General features: G+C 44.5%; 1 protein-coding gene across 1 annotated transcript; it reads left to right on the forward strand.

Moving 5' to 3' along the window:
* Positions 1-322: 322 nt before the first annotated feature.
* On the forward strand, positions 323-20,029 carry LOC109870468 (complement C1q tumor necrosis factor-related protein 1). The gene is made up of 4 exons (XM_020460988.2): positions 323-580; positions 14,226-14,473; positions 14,734-14,870; positions 15,506-20,029. Exons 2-4 carry the CDS (start codon positions 14,226-14,228, stop codon positions 16,054-16,056), a joined length of 936 nt encoding a protein of 311 aa, XP_020316577.1. The 5' UTR covers positions 323-580; the 3' UTR covers positions 16,057-20,029.
* Positions 20,030-25,805: the final 5,776 nt, after the last annotated feature.

Raw genomic sequence — 25,805 nt, forward strand, 5'->3', positions numbered from 1 at the left:
TCCAGACAAACGGTTGAATCTACTTACAGCTACTGTACACCTCTATCAATTCAACTTAATTCAAAGGGCTTTATTGGCAAGGGAAACATGTTTACATTGCCAAAGCAAGTGGAATAGATAATAAACAAAAGTGAAATAAACAATCTCTCTCTCTCTCTCTCTCTCTCTCTCTCTCTCTCTCTCTCTCTCTCTCTCTCTCTCTCTCTCTCTCTCTCTCTCTCTCTCTCTCTCTCTCTCTCTCTCTCTCTCTCTCTCTCTCTCTCTCTCTCTCTCTCTCTCTCTCTCTCTCTCTCTCTCTCTCCACTTGTTTCAAGGACCCGGTCTTTCCGCAGGCAGCAGGCAGGCAGACAGGCAGTAGTGTTCAGTGTTTGGGGGAGAGTTAGAGGTGGATGACTCTCACACACTGACTGGCTGCAGAGATCTGAGGAAGACCAACTGGGATAAAACCAGGATAAACTAAAGCTAACGGTGGGATAGACGTGGGCTAAACCAGGCTAAACCAGGCTACAACCAGGTCAAAGAAACAAGCAGGATCTTATCCATATAGCCTGAGGGTTGTGGATCTATAACAACAGAAGAGGTGAGTGTTGTCATATTAACTAGAATGCTCATTTTTGTTGCATTGAACGTCAGGAATAAGGTGCAGATATATATTGCATTGTATTCATATTGAATGAACACATTCGGCTCAGATCCAGTTTCCATTGTTTTTGCCAATTAAATGCGTTAACAAAGCCTGTCAAGACACACCCACTTCTGTGGAGCCTTTTGTTTTCACATGTATGCTCTTATCTGGAGTGACTTACAGTCGGTGCATTCAACTACGGTACAACATATCACAGTCATAACAACAACAACAACAACAACAACAACAACAACAACAACAACAACAACATAATCTGTAACCGTTACTCAGAACGTTACTGTAGTTCGTGATGTGTGGGGTTTATTGTGTATATCGGAGTGTTTTGAAAATAGTTGCTGCCAGTTTTTCTCCGACTAAGAGGTCAGAAAAGTATTATTGTAATATAAATGTTCAATTTATTGAAAGTTCCTGGAATTTTGCAACCCTTCTCCCGTGACCATGTAGACAGAGATGGAAACACTTGGCCTTGTCCCAAATACCTCCCAATTCCCTCTGTAGTGAACTACATTCGACCAGGGCCTGTAGGGAATAGGTTGTGATTTGGGACGGATCCCCTGTCTCTCTGTTAGACAGAGAACAATGGGGATGGTATGAAGACATTATGACATTATAGTGATATCATCAGAGAACAGAAGCAGAGTGTTTGAGAGGAGTGTCCTGAGGAGGCAAAGCAGTGAAATGGGGGATAGGAATTCTTTGGGCATGCCATCACAAAGACTTCAGGGTGCTGCTAAACCTGCTGTTACTGCTCAACTTATGTCTTGCCATGGGAGAGAGAGAATGAGAGGGAGAGCGAGGGAGGAAGGGGGGGAGAGAGGGAGGAAGGGTGGGAGAGAGAGGGAGGGAGAGAGAAGGAGAGAGGGAGAGAGAGGGAGGGAGAGAGAAGGAGAGAGGGAGGGAGAGAGAAGGAGAGGGAGAGAGAGGGAGGAAGGGAGGGAGAGAGAAGGAGAGAGAGAATGAGAGGGAGAGAGAGGGAGGAAGGGAGGGAGAGAGAAGGAGAGGGAGGAAGGGAGGGAGAGAGAGGGAGGAAGGGAGGGAGAGAGAAGGAGAGAGGGAGGGAGAGAGAGCCCAGGGAGAGAGAAGGAGAGAGGGATGGAGGGACAGAGAGAATGAGAGGGAGAGAGAGGAAGGGGGGAGAGAGAAGGAGAGAGGGAGGGAGAGAGAGCCCAGGGAGAGAGAAGGAGAGAGGGAGGGAGAGGGAGGAAGGGGGGGAGAGATGAGGAGAGAGAGAATGAGAGGGAGAGAGAGGGAGGAAGGGAGGGAGAGAGAAAGAGAGAGAGACCAGGGAGAGAGAAGGAGAGAGGGAGGGAGGGACAGAGAGAATGAGAGGGAGAGAAAGGGAAGAAGGGGGGGAGAGAGAAGGAGAGAGGGAGGGAGAGAGAGCCCAGGGAGAGAGAAGGAGAGAGGGAGGGAGAGGGAGGAAGGGGGGGAGAGAGAAGGAGAGAGAGAATGAGAGGGAGAGAGAGGGAGGAAGGGAGGGAGAGAGAAAGAGAGAGAGACCAGGGAGAGAGAAGGAGAGAGGGAGGGAGGGACAGAGAGAATGAGAGGGAGAGAAAGGGAAGAAGGGGGGGAGAGAGAAGGAGAGAGGGAGGGAGAGAGAGCCCAGGGAGAGAGAAGGAGAGAGGGAGGGAGAGAGAGCCCAGGGAGAGAGAAGGAGAGAGGGAGGGAGAGAGAGAATGAGAGGGAGAGAGAGGGAGGAAGGGGGGGAGAGAGAAGGAGAGAGTGAGGGAGAGAGAGCCCAGGGAGAGAGGGAGGGAGAGAGAGGGAGGGAGGAAGGGAGGGAGAGAGAAGGAGAGAGAGAATGAGAGGGAGAGAGAGGGAGGGAGAGAGAAGGAGAGAGAGAGAGAGGGAGGAAGGGAGGGAGAGAGAAGGAGAGAGGGAGGGAGAGAGAGCCCAGGGAGAGAGAAGGAGAGAGGGAGGGAGGGAGAGAGAGAATGAGAGGGAGAGAGAGGGAGGAAGGGGGGAGAGAGAAGGAGAGAGGGAGGGAGAGAGAGCCCAGGGAGAGAGAAGGAGAGAGGGAAGGAGAGAGAGAATGAGAGGGAGGAAGGGGGGGAGAGAGAAGGAGAGAGGGAGGGAGAGAGAGCCCAGGGAGAGAGAAGGAGAGAGGGAGGGAAAGAGAGCCCAGGGAGAGAGAGACCCTTAAATTGAAGATTGAATTGAAAGAGAGCGAGGGAGAAAGGGAAGGCCGGGGGGGGGGGGGGGATAGAGAAAGGGATAGAGGGAGGGACGGACAGAGAGAGAGAGAGTGTGTCAGAGAGAGAGAGAGTGTCAGAGAATATGTAAAACAATGTCTAAATGTAATACTTCAACCTTACATAAGAATGTTCTTTTACAGTAGTTCCCAAACCATACTTTGTCTGCCATCAAAAAGGCACTGCACTTGTTCAGTTCTTGTCTGCATATTGTACCAGGTGAGTACAGGTCTGTTTTTAGCCTTCACTCCGTCATTAACAGGGTCTACGTCCCAAATAGTACCCTATTACCTATTTAGTGCACTACTTTTGGCCAGGACCCCATAGGGCTCTGATCTAAACTAGTGCACTACAGTATATGTGGAATCGGGCTCTGATCTAAACTAGTGCACTATATGGGAATAGGGCTCTGATCTAAACTAGTGCACTATATGGGGAATAGGGCTCTGATCTAAACTAGTGCACTATATGGGAATAGGGCTCTGATCTAAACTAGTGCACTATATGGGAATATAGGGCTCTGATCTAAACTAGTGCACTATATGGGAATAGGGCTCTGATCTAAACTAGTGCACTATATGGGAATAGGGCTCTGATCTAAACTAGTGCACTATATGGGGAATAGGGCTCTGATCTAAACTAGTGCACTATATGGGAATTTGGGATGCATGTTAAGTGTTTTGTTTAATTGGTGATGCTCTGTCACGCTACAAGTGAAGATGCTCCTGGCATTTTATCATTAGTGTGTGTGTGTGTGCGTGTGTGTGTCTGGTACTCTACGTAAATGTCGCTATTGAAGCTGCTGCTCAACTAAAACAACGACACAAATACAAGATGGGGAATATGCCTGGGGGTTGACAGGCTACGTCCCAAATGGAAACCCTATGTAGTGCTCAAGGGCTCTGGTCAAAAGTCGTGCACTATGGAGGGAAATGGGACGTAGCCTCTACCCCTAACCACAGACCTAGGATCAGATTAATCTTTCATCGGGTCAGATTAACAGAGAGAAAACATATATGAGATTGTATCAATGGAGCAACGCAGAGCTATTTTTCAGGGAAAAGGCATCAGGGGGGAACGGTTAGGGTGGGACCCAATATTTACCGCCCTCTCAGTGTGTGTGTGTGTGTGTGTGGGAGGGGGGGGGGGGGGGGGGGGGGGGGGGGGGGGGGGGTGTTACGCAACATATAAGAGATACATGAAGCTACTTGTCTGTATTATTGAACACTCAGTCAACAGACACACACACACACACACACACACACACACACACACACACACACACACACACACACACACACACACACACACACACACACACACACACACACACACACACACACACACACACAGTTGTTGTTGACTTCTGTACCTTACGTCTCCTTTTGTCCTGGCAGTCAATATGCAGGAAGACAGACACACCCTCACACGCAATTATGAAGACATGTAGGTCAGGCAATTAGTCACACATGTGTGCACAGACACACACACACACACATACACATATACATACACACACACACACACACACACACACACACACACACACACACACACACACACACACACACACACACACACACACACACACACACACACACACACACACACACCCCAGTGGTTAAGAGCCCACACACACAAAGAGTTCCCTGGAGATATGGGAAGCAATAACACTGTGAAGGTCAGGACTGTGAAGGTCAGGACTGTGAAGATCAGGACTGTGAAGGTCAGGACTGTGAAGGTCAGGACTGTGAAGGTCAGGACTGTGAAGGTCAGGACTGTGGTTGGTGATGGACCATTTCTCTCACTGTTCCCTAAACTCACCAGTCCGAGGACTGACGTAATACTGTAGTATATATAATACTGTAGTGTGTGTGTGTGTGTGTGTGTGTGTGTGCCACTGTAGTGTAAACATGTCTGGAGCGGATCTGGAGGGAAGAGAGGAGAGGGTTAGGAAGATATCAGACTTGGGATTGTAAACATGATAGGGGCCAACTAAAACAAAGCATTTAAGAGTCGTCCTTTGTTCAAAATCACGTCTTATGAGAAAACAGAACGTTCATTCTTTACTATTTGAACACTGGTTTAGTTAGTTATCTCCATGAAATATTACAAATGTGCATTAATAACTTAAAATGGGGATACAAAGGGTGATAAAGTGCCCTCCGTTTGCTGTAAATAGTCACAACCACTGTTTGAAATAAACTACAATGAGTAAAATGGATCAGAGTATACAAAACAAACACTTAGATACCATCTCTAAAACAAACACTCAGTTACCATCTCTAAAACAAACACTTAGTTACCATCTCTAAAACAAACACTTAGATACCATCTCTAAAACAAACACTTAGTTACCATCTCTAAAACAAACATTTAGTTACCATCTCTAAAACAAACACTCAGTTACCATCTCTAAAACAAACACTTAGATACCATCTCTGTAAACATCAACTGGGAAAACCACTCGGAAAATAATTCCAGAATTCTTTAAGCCCATTTTACTGTTGTTGAATTGGGTACCATTTAGGATGGATCCTCTGTCTCCAATAGCTTCCCTGTTCCTCCTGCGTCTAGATTAGAGAGAGGAGAGAACTAATAACAGAGCAGAGGGTGAAGGGTAGACCTGGTCTGGCCTTTATTCTGTTCACTATATAATGCACTACTGTTGACCACCAGAGCCCTGACGGGCCCTCGTCAAAAGTAGAGCACCATAAATGGAATAGGGTGCCATTTGGGAAGCATCAACTTGCATGAAGAATCAGTGTTAGAGGTCAGAGTTCATAAAGTGAACACATGAGATTAACCAGGGGATTAGAGATTCAGCTGTGGCCACAATGCCTTTCAACTTCTTCAGATGCACCTGGCATCACGGTTATCATGCTCTCGGATGAGGAGACAAAGTCATGCACGCACACACACACACACACACACACACACACACACACACACACACACACACACACACACACACACACACACACACACACACACACACACACACACACACACACACACACATGATATATTCTCTCCTGTTTCATTGACGAGTGTCTTCTCTCTCTCTCTCTCTCGCTCTCGTCCATCCTTGTAAACCGTGACATTCCTGTTTATTCATACTTCAGATCCTTTATTGCTAGTCTCTTGCCATATTAGACTGCGTATAAACCTTCTCTGTGTCACTCCCTGACCTTAGTTCCTTTGTTATATCTCTATTTTGGTTTGGGGCGTGAGTTGGGGTGGGCATTCTATGTTGTATTTCTATGTTTTCTTTTCTGCGTTTGGCCTGGTATGGTTCCCAATCAGAGGCAGCTGTCTATCGTTGTCTCTGATTGAGAACCACACTTAGTTGTTTCCTGTTTTGTGTTGTGTCACCTTTCAGGACTGTTTCGATTTTCGTTGTTTCACTTTGTTATTTTGTATTTCGTGTTCAGTTATAATAAATGAACATGGACATTTACCACGCTGTGTTTTGGTCCGATCTTTCCTGTTCCTCAGATGAAGATCGTTACACTCTGTCAGGTCTGCGTTCCAAATGGCAAACTATTCCCTTTTTAGTCCCCTACTTTTGCACTGCACTATGTAAGGAATATGGCTCTGATCTAAACTAGTGCACTATATGGGGAATATGGCTCTGATCTAAACTAGTGCACTTGAAAGGATTGGACTCGGATCTAAACTAGTGCACTATGTAGGGAATAGGGCTCTGATCTAAACTAGTGCACTATGTAGGGAATAGGGCTCTGATCTAAACTAGTGCACTATGTAAGGATTGGACTCTGATCTAAACTAGTGCACTATGTAGGGAATAGGGCTCTGATCTAAACTAGTGCACTATGAAAGGATTGGACTCGGATCTAAACTAGTGCACTATGTAGGGAATAGGGCTCTGATCTAAACTAGTGCACTATGTAGGGAATAGGGTGCCATGTGGGACGTACTGTAGTGTTTGTTTGATTTACCACCACATTGGTTCACAGATATGCAAGACAGCACAGGCTTTTGCTCAATGGTCAAGTCTGGGTGCTGCTTTATCTGGTCTCAGCCTGATGACCTAGAGGCTGGAGAGGGAGTCTACCTGACAGGAACACTGTTTTCTCTGGTCTCAGCCTGATGACCTAGAGGCTGGAGAGGGAGTCTACCTGACAGGAAAACAGTTTTATCTGGTCTAAGCCTGATGATTGAACTTCAACAGCCCAGCTCTGCTCCAAAGTAGCCACTCGCTTTAAACGCCGATCTGCATCACAGGAAACAAAAAAACAAAACAGGTTAATAACTGCTGTGATGCTAGTAATTACCTTGATACGGAGAGAGGAGAGTTAATGGTGATTATAGACGTTAGGGTGATACGATCTCCTAATTGGAGAAGAAAAACAATCAAGCCCTACCAGTGCACTGAAAGGTAATGATCTACCCTTTCTTTCAATAGATTAATAAGTACTTTGATTATCCCCAGAGGAGATTCATAATAGCAGCAGACAGAAAGACACAAATACTGAGAGAGACCAAAAAAAACTAAATACAACGCCAGGAGCCATGTGGACATAAAACATATAACCTGTAATTTCAGAACATCAGCCTAGCATCAAATGGTTCATATAGGTCTTTGGGCCAGTGCTGCACATTCCTCCTGGTCCTTACGTGAAAACAACATCTCATACACGATCAGTCAGCTGACTCTCTCTCATACCATAGTCCTGATCTGACGAGTAACATAACGTTCCCCTCACACTTCTTCAGGGAGAGAGAGCAGTGACCCTTATTAACTTGACCTTTGATCTTCAAAACATATCTGATCGTCAGGGCGGTTCAAGGGAGTAATGTTATCAATAGCTTAAAGACATGCAAAGACCATCAAATTCTCCAGCATCATTTCTCTTGAGTTGGTCAAATCAACTCAAATCAACGTTTATTTGTCACATGCGCCGAATACAACAGGCGAAATGCTTACTTACAGGCCCTAACCAACAGTGCAATTTTTAAGTAAAAAAATGGTATTAGGTTGACAATAGATAAGTAAAAAACAAACAAAAAAAACAACAGTAAAAAGACAGTGAAAAATGAATAGCAGCGAGGCTATATACAGTAGAGAGGCTATATACAGTAGAGAGGCTATATACAGTAGAGAGGCTATATACAGTAGCGAGGCTATATACAGTAGAGAGGCTATATACAGTAGAGAGGCTATATACAGTAGAGAGACTATATACAGTAGAGAGGCTATATACAGTAGCGAGGCTATATACAGTAGAGAGGCTATATACAGTAGAGAGGCTATATACAGTAGAGAGGCTATATACAGTAGAGGCTATATACAGTAGAGGCTATATACAGTAGAGAGGCTATATACAGTAGAGAGGCTATATACAGTAGAGAGACTATATACAGTAGAGAGACTATATACAGTAGAGAGGCTACATACAGTAGAGAGGCTATATACAGTAGAGAGGCTATATACAGTAGAGAGGCTATATACAGTAGAGGCTATATACAGTAGAGGCTATATACAGTAGAGAGGCTATATACAGTAGAGAGGCTATATACAGTAGAGAGACTATATACAGTAGAGAGACTATATACAGTAGAGAGGCTATATACAGTAGAGAGGCTACATACAGTAGAGAGGCTATATACAGTAGAGAGGCTATATACAGTAGAGGCTATATACAGTAGAGGCTCTATACAGTAGAGAGGCTATATACAGTAGAGAGGCTATATACAGTAGAGAGGCTATATACAGTAGAGGCTATATACAGTAGAGAGGCTATATACAGTAGAGAGGCTATATACAGCAGCGAGGCTATATACAGTAGAGAGGCTATATACAGTAGAGAGGCTATATACAGTAGAGAGGCTATATACAGTAGAGGCTATATACAGTAGAAAGGCTATATACAGTAGAGAGGCTATATACAGTAGAGAGGCTATATACAGTAGAGAGGCTATATACAGTAGCGAGGCTATATACAGTAGAGAGGCTATATACAGTAGAGAGGCTATATACAGTAGAGAGGCTATATACAGTAGAGAGGCTATAATAGTAGCGAGGCTATATACAGTAGAGAGGCTATATACAGTAGAGAGGCTATATACAGTAGAGAGGCTATATACAGTAGCGAGGCTATATACAGTAGAGAGGCTATATACAGTAGAGAGGCTATATACAGTAGAGAGGCTATATACAGTAGAGAGGCTATATACAGTAGCGAGGCTATATACAGTAGAGAGGCTATATACAGTAGAGAGGCTATATACAGTAGAGAGGCTATATACAGTAGAGAGGCTATATACAGTAGCGAGGCTATATACAGTAGAGAGGCTATATACAGTAGCGAGGCTATATACAGTAGAGAGGCTATAGACAGTAGAGAGGCTATATACAGTAGAGAGGCTATATAAAGTAGAGAGGCTATATACAGTAGAGAGGCTATATACAGTAGCGAGGCTATATACAGTAGCGAGGCTATATACAGTAGAGAAGCTATATACAGTAGCGAGGCTATATACAGTAGAGAGGCTATATACAGTAGAGAGGCTATATACAGTAGAGAGGCTATATACAGTAGAGAGGCTATATACAGTAGAGAGGCTATAGACAGGCACTGGTTAGTCGGGCTGATTGAGGTAGTACTACATGAGGTATGGTTAAAGTGACTATGCATGTATGATAAATAGAGAGTATCAGCAGCGTAAAATAGGGGTTGGGGGGGCACACAATGCAAATAGTCCGGGTAGCCATTTGATTACCTGTTCAGGAGTCTTATGGCTTGGGGGTAAAAACTGTTGAGAAGCCTTTTTGTCCTAGACTTGGCACTCCGGTACCGCTTGCCATGCGGTAGTAGAGAGAACAGTCTATGACTGGGGTGGCTGGGGTCTTTGACAATTTTTAGGGCCTTCCTCTGACACCGCCTGGTGTAGAGGTCCTGGATGGCGGGAAGCTTGGCCCCAGTGATGTACTGGGCCGTACGCACTACCCTCTGTTGTGCCTTACGGTCGGAGGCCGAGCAGTAGCCGTACCAGGCAGTGATGCTCTCGATGTTGCAGCTGTAGAACCTTTTGAGGATCTGAGGACCCATGCCAAATCTTTTTAGTTTCCTGAGGGGGAATAGGTTTTGTCGTGCCCTCTTCACGACTGTCTAGGTGTGTTTGGACCATTCTAGTTTGTTGGTGATGTGGACACCAAGGACCTGGAAGCTCTCAAGCTGCTCCACTACAGCCCCGTCAATGAGAATGGGGGCGTGCTTGGTCCTCCTTTTCCTGTATTCCACAATCATCTCCTTAGTCTTGGTAACATTGAGGGATACATTGTTATTCTGGCACCACCCGGCCAGGTCTCTGACCTCCTCCTTATAGGCTGTCTCGTCGTTGTTGGTGATATGGCCTACCACTTTTGTGTCAGCTGCAAACTTAATGATGGTGTTGGAGTCGTGCCTGGCCACGCAGTCGTGGGTGAACAGGGAGCACAGGAGGGGACTGAGCACGCACCCCTGAGAGGCTCCAGTGTTGAGGATTAGTGTGTCATATGTGTTGCTACCTACCCTCACCACCTGGGGGCGGCCCTTCAGGAAGTCTAGGATTCAGTTGCAGAGGGATCCTTAGCTTAGTGATGAGCTTTGAGGGTACTATGGTGTTGAACGCTGAGCTGTAGTCAATTAATAGCATTCTCACGTAGGTGTTCCTTTTGTCCAGGTGGGAAAGGGCAGTGTGGAGTGCAATAGAGATTGCGTCATCTGTGGATCTGTTTGGGCGGTATGGAAATTGGAGTGGGTCTAGGGTTTCTGGGATAATGGTGTTGATGTGAGCCATTACCAGCCTTTCAAAGCACTTCATGGCTATGGATGTGAGTGCTACGGGTCTGTAGTAATTTAGGCAGGTTGCCTTTGTGTTCTTGGGCACAGGGACTAGTGCCCTAGTACTACTAAGAATCAGGGACAGGTTGAAAATGTCAGTGAAGACACCTGCCAGTTGGTCAGCACATGCCCGGAGCACATGTCCTGGTAATCCGTCTGGCCCTGCGTCCTTGTGAATGTTGACCTGTTTAAAGGTCTTACTCACATCGGCTATGGAGAGCGTGATCACACAGACATCCGGAACAGCTGATGCTCTCATGCATGCCTCAGTGTTGCTTGCCTCGAAGCGAGCATAGAAGGGATTTAGCTTGTCTGGTAGGCTTGTGTCACTGGGCAGCTCGCGGTTGTGCTTCCCTATGTAGTCTGTAATCGTTTGCAAGCCCTGCCACATAAGACAAGCGTCGGAGCCGGTGTTGTACAAATCAATCTTAGCCCTGTATTGGCGCTTTGTCTGGTTAATGGTTCGTCGGAGGGCATAGCAGGATTTCTTATGAGCGCCCGGGTTAGAGTTCTGCACCTTGAAAGCGGCAGCTCTACCCTTTAGTTTAGTGCGAATGTTTCCTGTAATCCATGGCTACTGGTAGGGGTATGTACGTACAGTCACTGTGGGGACGACGTCCTCGATGCACTTATTGATAAAGCCAGTGACTGATGTGGTGTACTCCTCAATGCAGTCTGAAGAATCCCGGAACATGTTCTAGTCTTTTATAGCAAAACAGTCCTGTAGTTTAGTATCTGCTTCATCTAACCACTTTTGTATAGACCGAGTCACTGGTGCTTCCTGCTTTAATTTTTGCTTGTAAGCAGGAATCAGGAGGATAGAATTGTGGTCAGATTTACCAAATGGAGGGTTAGGGAGAGCTTTGTACACGTCTCTTTGTGTGGAGTACAGGTGATCTAGAATTGTTTTCCTTCTGGTTGCGCATTTAACATGTTGATAGATATTTGGTAGAACTGATTTAAGTTTCCCTGCATGAAAGTCTCCGGCCACTAGGAGCTCCGACTCTGGGTGAGCGGTTTCCTGTTTGCTTATTTCCTTATACAGCTGACTGAGTGCTGTCTTAGTGCCAGCATCCGTCTGTGGTGGTAAATAGACAGCCACGAAAAGTATAGCTGAAATCTCTCTTGGCAAATAGTGTGGTCTACAGTTTATCATAAGATACTCTACTTCGTATATCGTATATCCTGCTAGCTGAATATCCATGTCATCATTCAGCCACGATTCTGTGAAACATAAGATGTTACAGTTTTTGATGTCCCGTTGATAGGATATTTGTGATCATACCTCGTCTAATTTATTGTCCAATGATTGCACGTTGGCGAGTAATATTGACGGTAACGGCAGCTTTCCCACCCCGCTCTATGTCCTCTGTACCTGCGTCTCTTCCCTCTTGTGAATAACGGGGATGTCGGCCTTGTCGGCTGTTAGCAGTATATCCCGTGCGTCCTGCTTGTTGAATAAAAAATCTTTGTCTAATCCGAGGTGAGTAATCGCTGTCCTGATATCCAGAAGCTCTTTGTCTAATCCGAGGTGAGTGATCGCTGTCCTGATATCCAGAAGCTCTTTGTCTAATCTGTGGTGAGTGATCGCTGTCCTGATATCCAGAAGCTATTTTTTTGCCGTAAGATACAGTAGCAGAAACATTATGTACAAAATAAGTTACAAATAAAGTGAAAAGAAAACACATAATAGCACAAATGGTTAGGCGGCGGTAAAACTGATGCCATTTCCTCCACCATTTGGGTGTTAGTCTGATATGTGAAATGAGTTAGTCTAATGTGTGAAATGAGTTAGTCTAATATGTGAAATGAGTTCGTCTAATGTGTGAAATGAGTTAGTCTGATATGTGAAATGAGTTAGTCTAATGTGTGAAATGAGTTAGTCTGATATGTGAAATGAGTTAGTCTAATGTGTGAAATGAGTTAGTCTAATGTGTGAAATGAGTTCGTCTAATGTGTTAAATGAGTTAGTCTAATGTGTGAAATGAGTTCGTCTAATGTGTGAAATTAGTTAGTCTAATGTGTGAAATGAGTTAGTCTAATGTGTGAAATGAGTTAGTCTAATGTGTGAAATGAGTTAGTCTAATGTGTGAAATGAGTTAGTCTAATGTGTGAAATGAATTAGTCTAATGTGTGAAATGAGTTAGTCTAATGTGTGAAATGAGTTAGTCTAATGTGTGAAATGAGTTAGTCTAATATGTGAAATGAGTTAGTCTAATGTGTGAAATGAGTTAGTCTAATGTGTGAAATGAGTTAGTCTAATGTGTGAAATGAGTTAGTCTAATGTGTGAAATGAGTTAGTCTAATGTGTGAAATGAGTTAGTCTAATGTGTGAAATGAGTTAGTCTAATGTGTGAAATGAGTTAGTCTAATGTGTGAAATGAGTTAGTCTAATGTGTGAAATGAGTTAGTCTAATGTGTGAAATGAGTTAGTCTAATGTGTGAAATGAGTTAGTCTAATGTGTGAAATGAGTTAGTCTAATGTGTGAAATGAGTTAGTCTAATGTGTGAAATGAGTTAGTCTAATGTGTGACATGAGTTAGTCTAATGTGTGACATGAGTTAGTCTAATGTGTGAAATGAGTTAGTCTAATGTGTGAAATGAGTTAGTCTAATGTGTGAAATGAGTTAGTCTAATGTGTGAAATGAGTTAGTCTAATGTGTGAAATGAGTTCGTCTGATGTGTGAAATGAGTTAGTCTAATGTGTGAAATGAGTTCGTCTGATGTGTGAAATGAGTTAGTCTAATGTGTGAAATGAGTTAGTCTAATGTGTGAAATGAGTTAGTCTAATGTGTGAAATGAGTTAGTCTAATGTGTGAAATGAGTTCGTCTGATGTGTGAAATGAATTAGTTAAAAAAAAATGTTTTGAGTGTTGTTTTTTACACTGATTAACAGTTTTACTCAGAGTCTGTCTCCATCTCAAATGGCACCCTATTCCCTACATAGTGCACTACTTTTGTCCGGAGCCCTAATGAAACATATACTGTAGGTAGTAGGGTGACATTTGAGACTATCTGATGTTGTCATTATGAGGTGTCATCACCATCCTAGACATTTGGTTTATCCCACAAATACATAACAGCAGCAGTGCAAACCACTCTGTCTCCAGAGAAACTGGGTCCTTCCCCAACTTGGCCCATTATGTAGTAACCACTCTCCTAGAGAAAGAGAACCATTCATAGTAAATCTAGAGTCCCAAAAACAACCATTATTCACAACATCTACGGGTGAATCTCAATTGTATTTTCATTGATTCCTCGCATCCTCTCTTCTCGCTAGTTACCACAGCCAAAGTCAAAATTGGCTATATTGTAAAAATTCATGAAAACTAAAAGTTAGGGTTAGGCATAAGGTTAGCAGTGTGGTTAGGGTAGGTTTAAAATCAGATTTTGAGGAAAAGTAGTTTTAGAAATAGGTGGGGTTTAGCCATATTTACTTTGTGGCTGTGGTAACTAGTGATGACCATTCCTCACCCTATGAGCTCAATCACTTCCTGATCATGACCGATGTCACTTCCTGTTTCCTATTTCCTGAAGATGAAAGTGGGTGGTGGACCTCCACCCTCTTCCCTGTGTGCGTGGGTGGTGCTGCTTATTTTGGTGGAGTCAGGTGAACCCTACCGGACCCCATACGACCAGGAACAAGGCCAGAACAGAGAGAGTACAGACTCCAGGCTAGACTCCAGGACAGACACCAGGGACTACCACAGAGATGCCAGGCCAGACACCAGGGACTACCACAGAGATGCCAGGCCAGACACCTGGGACTACCACAGAGATGCCAGGTATTACTGCTATACAACATACTACCTAATAATACCACTCCAAGTGGCACCCTATTCCCTATGTATATGTAGTGCACTTCTCTTGACCAGGGTCCCTATATAGAGCACTTCTCTTGACCAGGCTCCCTATATAGTACACTTCTTTTGACCAGGGTCCCTATATGGTGCGCTACTTTTGGCCCTGGTCAAGAGTGATGCACTAAATAGGGAGTTGGGGTGCCATTTGGGGTTGTGTCCATTGACGTTGTTTTCTCTGCTAGCGAGGTGAGGGGTAAAGAGTGTCAGCGGTGCTGTGAGCCTGGAGAGGAGGTCCGTACTCAGTCTGCCGACCCCCAGTACCCACAACACTACCCACAGTACCAGGCGGTGCCACAGATCAACATAACCATCCTCAAAGGTAGGTGATGCCACAGATACTACTACATATGGGTCTGCAGTTAGCGTTTGATCAACGTCTTGAATACTTGACCTATTTTTGACACAATTGGCTGAAAATGCTCAATGCTTTAGGAAGTTTAATTTCCCCATCTCTAGGAAATACTGATCACTTTTCAAACCAGCATATTGTGATTTACAAGTCTGATGTGACCCATAAGTGATGATTTTCAGACCACAGGATCACTATATGCCACAACTGGTCATAAAGAGTATATTTCTCATTCAACCACTAAGGCAGTTATTTGGTGAAGACTTTAGAAATGAGAGGTATTGAATGCAACAATCATATCTCTGTCACTGACAAACACAGTCATGGGTAAGTATCTCTCACATTAATTCGAAAAGCATGCTGGGAAATATGCAGTTTTAAAACAACACCCCCTCCAAAAGAATGTAACAGGCTTTGGGCCAAAACTAGTTTTGAAACCAGTGGGTTAGGAGAGGGGATAACAGCTGTGGGTATTTGTATCTGCCACGTTGTATGTGGCAAAATCCTAATAGTCAGTTACTTGAGTACAGATACGCGGGGGAAACCATTGTGACCAGCCACTGACCTGAGGCCATTTCTATCATTTCTACTTTGTCCTTCTCTAGGTGAGAAGGGGGAGAGCGGCCAGCGAGGGCCCTACGGTAAATCTGGCAAGTCCGGCCAGTCCGGCCCTCGTGGGCCCAATGGCATCAAGGGCACCAAGGGGAGCATAGGGACCCCGGGTGACCCCTGCAAGGTCCAGTACGCTGCCTTCTCCGTGGGCCGCAAGAAGGCCATCCACTCCAACGACTACTACCAGACCTTAGTGTTCGACACTGAGCTCGTCAACCTCTACGGACACTTCAACATGTTCACCGGCAAGTTCTACTGCTACGTGCCGGGAATCTACTACTTCAGCCTGAACGTGCACACGTGGAACCAGAAGGAGACGTACGTGCACGTGATGCATAACGAGAGAGAGGTGGTGATCCTGTACGCCCAGTCCAGTGACCGGAGCATCATGCAGAGCCAGAGCCTGATGCTAGAGCTGGAGAGAGAGGACCAGGTGTGGGTCCGGCTGTTCAAAGGAGAGAGGGAGAACGCCATCTTCAGCGATGACTTTGATACCTACATCACCTTCAATGGACACCTTATCAAGCCCAAGAGCGAGGGGTAGGGGAAAGGGGTCGGTTGGGGCTGTGTCCCAAATGGCACCCTATTAGCTGTATAGTCCACTACATAGGGAACGGGATCCCACTTGGGATGCATACTAGGGGGGTTGTGGGCTTGTATGATGGACCAGTGTGACGCGAGAAGGAGACCAAAATCTGAAGAAGATTGGTTCCCAGTTCATAGAAGAATATCTTAACTTTCTTATTGTGTCTTTTTACGTGTGTTATTATTGTATTTAATCCAGATATCAAGAGAGACATTGACTTACTTTGAGAAGTAAACCAAGCCACTTGTTAATTTGACAAAAACATGTTGCACACACAGCCTGATGAAGATTGATGATCGGTTGGAGGTTTTGTCAGGAAACAGCCAAACAGAATCAATTCAAGATGGCCACTGTTCAAGATGGCCACTGTTCAAGATGTTCAACAGAGCGGAGAAAAATTATCCTCAGGGTAGGGACGTCCCAAAGAGCCCACTAACCATGTTCAAAGTGCCTTGATTGCGTGAAGCATCGTCTTGCAGCCATACCATTCTTACAGCACTGCTTTCAATTTTGGCCAGTAAATCAAAAGAATTACACATTGACTCCCTGCAACACTTAGGGTGCATCCCAAACGGCACCATATTCCCTATTTAGACACATAAGGTTCTGGTAAAAAAAAACGGTGCACTAAATACAGAATACCGGTATGGTGCTATTTGGGACGCAGAGCCTTTATGAATCATGTATGTTGTGTGATGCAAAGTATTATGATTCGTATCAACTTTGCACCCAGATAAACTGTATGTTTTAAGAGCACTCCTCTGTCACGGTCCTCATAACCAGGAGACCAAGGCACAGCTTGATTGGAATACATTCTTCTTTAATTAAAACAAAGAACACTTAAACAAACACGCCGCTATAAACTAGTGCTGACATGCAACTACACATAAACAATAACCCACAAAATACCCAGGGACTATGGCTACATAAATATGGTCCCCAATCAGAGACAACGACAAACAGCTGCCTCTGATTGGGAACCAATCTAGGCAACCATAGACATTTAAACACCTAGATATACAAAAAGCCATGATATACAAAAACCCCTAGACAATCCAAAAACTACACATACCACCCTTGTCACACACTGACCTAACCAAAATAATAACGAAAACAAAGATAACTAAGGTCAGGGCGTGACATCATATCTTTCAGATGTAGAGACAGATCATATTTGTTTGAGTTAGACATAGATTAGACATATTACACTGTAAACACACCCATTTAAATGTCAATATATCTTTATTGTCCATTTGAACTCAATAGATCTTTATTGTCCCCAGTGTAAAACAGTTGTATACATAGATATCATAAAACATACATACAATGACAATGACCTGGACTAGATAAAGCAACAGGACCTGGACTAGATAAAGCAACAGGACCTGGACTAGATAAAGCAACAGGACCTGGACTAGATAAAGTAACAGGACCTGGACTAGATAAAGTAACAGGACCTAGACTAGATAGAGTAACAGGACCTGGACTAGATAAAGTAACAGGACCTAGACTAGATAGAGTAACAGGACCTGGACTAGATAGAGTAACAGGACCTGGACTAGATAAAGTAACAGGACCTGGACTAGATAAAGTAACAGAACCTAGACTAGATAGAGTAACAGGACCTGGACTAGATAAAGTAACAGGACCTGGACTAGATAAAGTAACAGAACCCAGACTAGATAAAGCAACAGGTGCTTAAATGGACTTCATATGAACTAGACAAAGCAACAGGACCTGGACTAGACAGAGCATGGCATATCTGTACATTCACTCACATAGTTGCATTCTGGTTGTTTGGTGACTGTGGACATTCAAACCATGTAAGCAAACTGTATCTGTAGGTTTAGGTTATTGTACCAGGGTGGGGTTGCCCTTCTTTGAAATATGAAATGAAAAACCCAGGACTAAAATTGGCACCCTATTCCTTGGGCAGTGCGCTACTTCTGACCAGAGCTCTATGGGTCGTGGTAAAAAGTAGTGCGTGACATAGGGACTAGGGTGTCATTTGGGGCGCAGACACTATTCTTTCATTGTGAATGTAACCTACCATGTATAATACAACAATAGGACCAGCTGTACTGAACGTGAGCTGCAAAATCCAACACATACAGTAATTCCACATGGAGCTTTTACTTTTTAAATGGTGTTGTTTGGATAAAAGAAACAATCCATACAGTATATATTGTATTGTATTTTGCAAAGTGTTTGAAATATAATGATATGCTTTTTTTTATTGTTAAATATTCTAATGTCAAGTGTAACATCAGTGGTGAAGAAAATATATTCCAAAATCATATCAAGTTTCACCAAAAAAATATATATTTATTTTTGTTGGTACCACAATCCAGTATTCACTTCATGAAACCTCAAGTCATTTAGTCAAGGATGGTTTCCCAATATTCTGTTTATACAAGTTGATGACAGCCAATCAGATGAAGAAGTCCCTAGAGCTCAGTATTAGCCTCAAAGGCCAGGGCCCCATTCCAAACCCTCACACCCTATCCATGGGTGCTAGTTGGGCCTTGTTCCAAAACCAAACCCTCACACCCTATCCATGGGTCCTAGTTGGGCCTTGTTCCAAAACCAAACCCTCACACCCTATCCATGGGTCCTAGTTGGGCCTTGTTCCAAAACCAAACCCTCACACCCTATCCATGGGTCCTAGTTGGGCCTTGTTCCAAAACCAAACCCTCACACCCTATCCATGGGTCCTAGTTGGGCCTTGTTCCAAAACCAAACCCTCACACCCTATCCATGGGTCCTAGTTGGGCCTTGTTCCAAAACCAAACCCTCACACCCTATCCATGGGTCCTAGTTGGGCCTTGTTCCAAAACCAAACCCTCACACCCTATCCATGGGTCCTAGTTGGGCCTTGTTCCAAAACCAAACCCTCACACCCTATCCATGGGTCCTAGTTGGGCCTTGTTCCAAAACCAAACCCTCACACCCTATCCATGGGTCCTAGTTGGGCCTTGTTCCAAAACCAAACCCTCACACCCTATCCACGGGTCCTAGTTGGGCCTTGTTCCAAAACCAAACCCTCACACCCTATCCATGGGTCCTAGTTGGGCCTTGTTCCAAAACCAAACCCTCACACCCTATCCACGGGTCCTAGTTGGGCCTTGTTCCAAAACCAAACCCTCACACCCTATCCATGGGTCCTAGTTGGGCCTTGTTCCAAAACCAAACCCTCACACCCTATCCACGGGTCCTAGTTGGGCCTTGTTCCAAAACCAAACCCTCACACCCTATCCATGGGTCCTAGTTGGGCCTTGTTCCAAAACCAAACCCTCACACCCTATCCACGGGTCCTAGTTGGGCCTTGTTCCAAAACCAAACCCTCACACCCTATCCATGGGTCCTAGTTGGGCCTTGTTCCAAAACCAAACCCTCACACCCTATCCACGGGTCCTAGTTGGGCCTTGTTCCAAAACCAAACCCTCACACCCTATCCATGGGTCCTAGTTGGGCCTTGTTCCAAAACCAAACCCTCACACCCTATCCACGGGTCCTAGTTGGGCCTTGTTCCAAAACCAAACCCTCACACCCTATCCACGGGTCCTAGTTGGGCCTTGTTCCAAAACCAAACCCTCACACCCTATCCACGGGTCCTAGTTGGGCCTTGTTCCAAAACCAAACCCTCACACCCTATCCACGGGTCCTAGTTGGGCCTTGTTCCAAAACCAAACCCTCACACCCTATCCATGGGTCCTAGTTGGGCCTTGTTCCAAAACCAAACCCTCACACCCTATCCACGGGTCCTAGTTGGGCCTTGTTCCAAAACCAAACCCTCACACCCTATCCACGGGTCCTAGTTGGGCCTTGTTCCAAAACCAAACCCTCACACCCTATCCATGGGTCCTAGTTGGGCCTTGTTCCAAAACCAAACCCTCACACCCTATCCATGGGTCCTAGTTGGGCCTTGTTCCAAAACCAAACCCTCACACCCTATCCATGGGTCCTACTTGACTTCCCCTCATGGCTTTTGAATGACAGGTCAAGTAATTTATTCTGAACAAAAATATAAATGTAACATGCAACAATTTAAAATATGTTTCTACAGTTCATATTAGGAAATCAGTCAATTGAAATAAATGTATTAGGCCCTAATCTATGGATTCCACATGACTGGGCAGGGGTGCAGCCATGGGTGGGCCTGGGAGGGCTCAGGCCCACCCATTGGGGAGCCAGATCCAGCCAATCAGAATGAGTTTTCCCCATAAAAGGGCTTTATTTCAGACAGAAATACTCCTCAGTTTCATCAGCTGTCCCAGTGGCTGGTCTCAAATGATCCCGCGGGGGAAGAAGCCAGATGTGGAGGTCTTGGGCTGACATGGTGACACATGGTCTGCGGTTGAGAGGCTGGTGGGACATACTGTCAAATTCTATAAAAGGATGTTTGTCAGCGGCTTATGGTAGAGACCTGAACACGAAATCTCTGGCAACAGCTCTGGCGGACATTCCTGCAGTCAGCATGCTCCCTCAAAACTTGAGACATCTGCAGCACTGTGTTGTGTGACAAAACTGCACATTTAAGAGTGGCCTTTTATTGTCCCCAGCACAAGGTGCATCTGTGTAATGATCATGCTGATTAATCATGTTCTTGATATGTCACACCTGTCAGGAGGATGGATTATCTTGACAAATAATAAAAAAAATGTTCACTAACAGGGATGTAAACACACTTGTTTATATTTTTGTTCAGTATAAGTGAACCTCCAGGGGTTTTTCCCGAATCACATGTCCTGACTAGAAAAAACGTTCCTAATTAATTACTTATTTTTCTGGACAGGTAACAGGGTCCAGACAAAGTCATCCAACCCTTTTCGATGAGCTAAAATGGAAGTAAAAAAGGATGTGGACAGGAGGGCCAGGAAATACTTACCCAAGACCAGAAATGACAGGAAACTGTTTTAGTGCCTGCAGATGTACATATTTGACATACTGTCAGTGAAAGCGGTCTACTGTTTACTTTCTTTTAATTGAACTTTTTATTCATTCAGGCTAGTCAATTAAGAACAAGATCTTATTTACAATGACGACCTGGCAGCCACTACAGTATGGATTGTTTGAAAGTAGTTTTGATATATAAAGATTAGGCTGAGAATGTATATGGTTCATATTCATTAAAAATACAACAAAGAAATGCTCTGTTTGTTTGAGTGACAGGGAGGTTGAGAGAATGCATGAGAGAAACGGTATCCTTGCCTGCTTATTTAGGTGTGTGTGAGCCTGTCTTGTATGGGGCGTGTCTCTAATTCCCCTGGGTATTTGATGGTGTGTACCTGCCAAGCTCTCTCAGTGGACACAGTGGAATGTGCTGGGTAGATCAGAGCGCTCCAACCCAGACCCAACCTAGAGACGGAGACAGCAAATATTATGCCTCTGTCTTTCTCTCTGTAGTTACTGTGCTCTCCCTCTGCCTCTCTTAGGCTTTTTGGGTATGTGAAATTTCAACAATTTAGTATGCTTTAAATACAAGGATGAACTGATTAACAACATTTGCCCTTTTATTTCAAGATTGAAAGATAAAGTAACATAATGTCATGGACCGAGCAGGCCATTAAGGTCCCTTAATGCTCAAATTAGATTCAGTGGCTGATTAATGAAGTTTGACATCATATTCGCTAAATCCATAAAATACATACATATTTTGTCTATGCCAGTGGCTAACAGACTCTCCTTGAGCAGTTTGTATTTTATTGAGACATCTTCAAGGGGAACATAATTTGTGCTTTATTGTGCGTTAATCACCTTGGGTAAGAACTATTTGCATACATTGGGTCAGACAACTTGTGATGTCTGATTTCCGAAGGCCTTTTCTTTTTAGCATGTGAACAGTATGGGTACTCAGAGCCACTGTTCTGACCTTTTGGTCGTCCAGTCGTGAGACCCCGTTTTGTATCAGCCTTGGTGGAACGATGGGCAACAGCTGTAGGCTGACAGGAAATCATAGGGCCTGGTCATCTGGCAGCTCTTCGGAGTGCTGCTGCTCTGTTGGCCGCTGGGCTGATGTGAGACTTCGCAAAGCAATGGATGGCTGACACAAGCCTTGATGGATTGTAATGGACGGCTGACACAAGCCTTGATGGATTGTAATGGATGGCTGACACAAGCCTTGATGGATTGTAATGGACGGCTGACACAAGCCTTGATGGATTGTAATGGACGGCTGACACAAGCCTTGATGGATTGTAATGGATAGCTGACACAAGCCTTGATGGATTGTAATGGACGGCTGACACAAGCCTTGATGGATTGTAATGGACGGCTGACACAAGCCTTGATGGATTGTAATGGACGGCTGACACAAGCCTTGATGGATTGTAATGGACGGCTGACACAAGCCTTGATGGATTGTAATGGATGGCTGACACAAGCCTTGATGGATGGTAATGGACGGCTGACACAAGCCTTGACGGATTGTAATGGATGGCTGACACAAGCCTTGACGGATTGTAATGGATGGCTGACACAAGCCTTGATGGATTGTAATGGACGGCTGACACAAGCCTTGATGGATTGTAATGGACGGCTGACACAAGCCTTGATGGATTGTAATGGACGGCTGACACAAGCCTTGATGGATTGTAATGGATGGCTGACACAAGCCTTGATGGATTGTAATGGATGGCTGACACAAGCCTTGATGGATTGTAATGGATGGCTGACACAAGCCTTCATGGATTGTAATGGATGGCTGACACAAGCCTTGATGGATTGTAATGGATGGCTGACACAAGCCTTCATGGATTGTAATGGATGGCTGACACAAGCCTTGATGGATTGACTTTATTTGCTTTGCCATTACCACCAGTGCCTCACTAAAGTTGTCATCGATACTCAGCCTGTCGAGGTCAACCAGCAACCAGGTCAGTTGGGGATAATTCAGAGGATATGTCTGTAAAATAAACAAACATATTTTTTTGGGTGCAATGTAAAACTCTGGTAATTCATCCCGTTGTTAGGGGACAGACAACTGAAATGACAGTGCTGAATGTGAACTGATTAGAAGTACAACCCTCATCATTGTCACTGGACACAGGCTGTTGGTGAGGAGAACACTCTGTTAGTTCCTCCAAGCAGGTGGCCCTGTCTAAAACTGAACATAGAAACTACTACGATATGACTACTAAGGTACAATGCACAATGAAGGTTGTATATTTGGATGGTGAAACTGCAATTAATATGGATGACAACACAATATACCATTACTTGAAAACAACAGAGGAAAATTATAACCCAAACAGAATAGAAGTGCCAGTAAAAATACTTTCCCTGTATTCATTCATGAAGTGTAGATGTAGTGAACATTGATGTTTCAGCTTCATACCGTTTACTGGTGAGCTTGGATCCCCAAGTTGTTGATTGGAGTGACCTGTAGGTAATAGTTAGAATCATGCTGCTAAATGATATGACAAATGATATGATATCATTTTTTGGGGGGTTGTAGTATGTCTGTGAAAGTGTAAGTACTTGTTGAGTACAGTCATGTTAACTGTGTCTGACTCCCCTCTTGGCTGATATTACTGAATGTTGTCCCTCAGGGGCTGCAGGATCTCCAGGGAAATGTTAGCTATAACAGGTATTCAAAGTACATACAATGAACACTGATGCATGTATTTATGTACATTAACAGTACATTAATTTCATGTTGTGTTTTAGAATGTTTTGTTGGCACTGTATTACTGTATCCTGATGTTATTTTAAAGAGCTCATCTCCCGCATCTCCGATGTTGTGGGAAGGAAGTTCGCTGGAGAATCATCCAAAGTTCTGCACCACTGCAGCCTGGTGCTTTCACAATGCTCCTGTATGGCCTACTGGGCAGGTACACAGCTCCACCTCCATATCAACTGTGTAAACAGTGCCTGGAGAGATGCCCTTCACACTAACCATCTTCTATTAAATCTAGGATATTACATCAAAATGTATATAAGAAGATAAAATGAGGTAAGATATGTATAAGGCGGGTTGATAGTAATATGCTTGTATTTACCTGGCAGATGTCTGACCTATTAAAGATCGCTCTTCAAAGCAAGGAATCTAGACTTGTGGAAAGACTCCCAACATCCACATGCCACGTCTGTCACCGTGGCTTCAGAGTAGGTCTCCAAGCGGGATGTGGGGAGATTAAACAGCTGCGGCAGGTTGAAGGCTTTGGTCCTCTGGAGGATTGTGTCTTTCAGGACACTCATGGCAGCTTCCACGTAGTCATTGGTGTCAATCCCACGGGTCCTCTCTGAAACCCAGGGCCCAACACTCCCTACAACCATATAGTTTCTCCAGGTAAGCATGTCCTCTCTGAAACTCAGAGCCCAACACTCCCTACGGCCATATAGTTTCTCCAGGTAAGCATGTCCTCTCTGAAACTCAGAGCCCAACACTCCCTACGGCCATATAGTTTCTCCAGGTAAGCATGTCCTCTCTGAAACTCAGAGCCCAACACTCCCTACGGCCATATAGTTTCTCCAGGTAAGCATGTCCTCTCTGAAACTCAGAGCCCAACACTCCCTACGGCCATATCGTTTCTCCAGGTAAGCATGTCCTCTCTGAAACCCAGGGCCCAACACTCCCTACGGCCATATCGTTTCTCCAGGTAAGCATGTCCTCTCTGAAACCCAGGGCCCAACACTCCCTACGACCATATCGTTTCTCCAGGTAAGCATGTCCTCTCTGAAACCCAGGGCCCAACTCTCCCTACGACCATATCGTTTCTCCAGGTAAGCCAGGAATTTGCTGTACCTGCAATTGTTCAATGAACACACATAAAACAACTGACCTGTATTGTCTCACTGTTAACATTTGTGCGGGTTAAACCGTTCTGTCCTGTGAATACCAGTATTGAAGAGTTTACTTTTGTTACGTCTTGTGAGGAGGACAGTTAAGGTCTTGTTCCAGTTATTATACACTGAACATCGACCTGACTTTACTCTACACTGACCTGACTTTACTCTACACTGACCTGACTTTACTCTACACTGACCTGACTTTACTCTACACTGACCTGACTTTACTCTACACTGACCTGACTTTACTCTACACTGACCTGACTTTACTCTACACTGACCTGACTTTACTCTACACTGACTTTACTCTACACTGACCTGACTTTACTCTACACTGACCTGACTTTACACTGACCTGACTTTACTCTACACTGACCTGACTTTACTCTACACTGACCTGACTTTACTCTACACTGACCCGACTTTACTCTACACTGACCTGACTTTACTCTACACTGACCTGACTTTACTCTACACTGACCTGACTTTACTCTACACTGACCTGACTTTACTCTACACTGACCTGACTTTACTCTACACTGACCTGACTTTACTCTACACTGACCTGACTTTACTCTACACTGACCTGACTTTACTCTACACTGACCTGACTTTACTCTATACTGACCTGACTTTACTCTACACTGACCTGACTTTACTCTACACTGACCTGACTTTACTCTACACTGACCTCTCCCAGCAAATGCATCCTCCACCAATATCTCCTTCAGGAGCTGAAGGCCCTCAAAAATTGTGGCCTCATCTTCTGACTGGGCGAAGATGATCCCAAGACGAAGATAGTAAAAACATTCTGCAGTTTTCTCTGTCCATGTTTCCGGGTGAACCGCCGAAACATTGGTGTTTGAGTTGATGGACCCGCTTCTTAAGGGGGGAGGATATGGAGAGGAGTTCCACCT

This window comes from Oncorhynchus kisutch, linkage group LG25, assembly GCF_002021735.2.
Source record: "Oncorhynchus kisutch isolate 150728-3 linkage group LG25, Okis_V2, whole genome shotgun sequence".
NCBI classification, from domain to species: Eukaryota; Metazoa; Chordata; class Actinopteri; order Salmoniformes; family Salmonidae; genus Oncorhynchus; species Oncorhynchus kisutch.

Excerpts from the sequence above, each read along its gene's own strand:
- LOC109870468 (XM_020460988.2), top strand. The coding sequence starts at position 14,226 with ATGAAAGTGGGTGGTGGACCTCCACCCTCTTCCCTGTGTGCGTGGGTG. Across the intron at positions 14,474-14,733 it reads GACTACCACAGAGATGCCAG|CGAGGTGAGGGGTAAAGAGT; the intron begins GTATTACTGCTA and ends TTTCTCTGCTAG. Across the intron at positions 14,871-15,505 it reads CAACATAACCATCCTCAAAG|GTGAGAAGGGGGAGAGCGGC; the intron begins GTAGGTGATGCC and ends GTCCTTCTCTAG.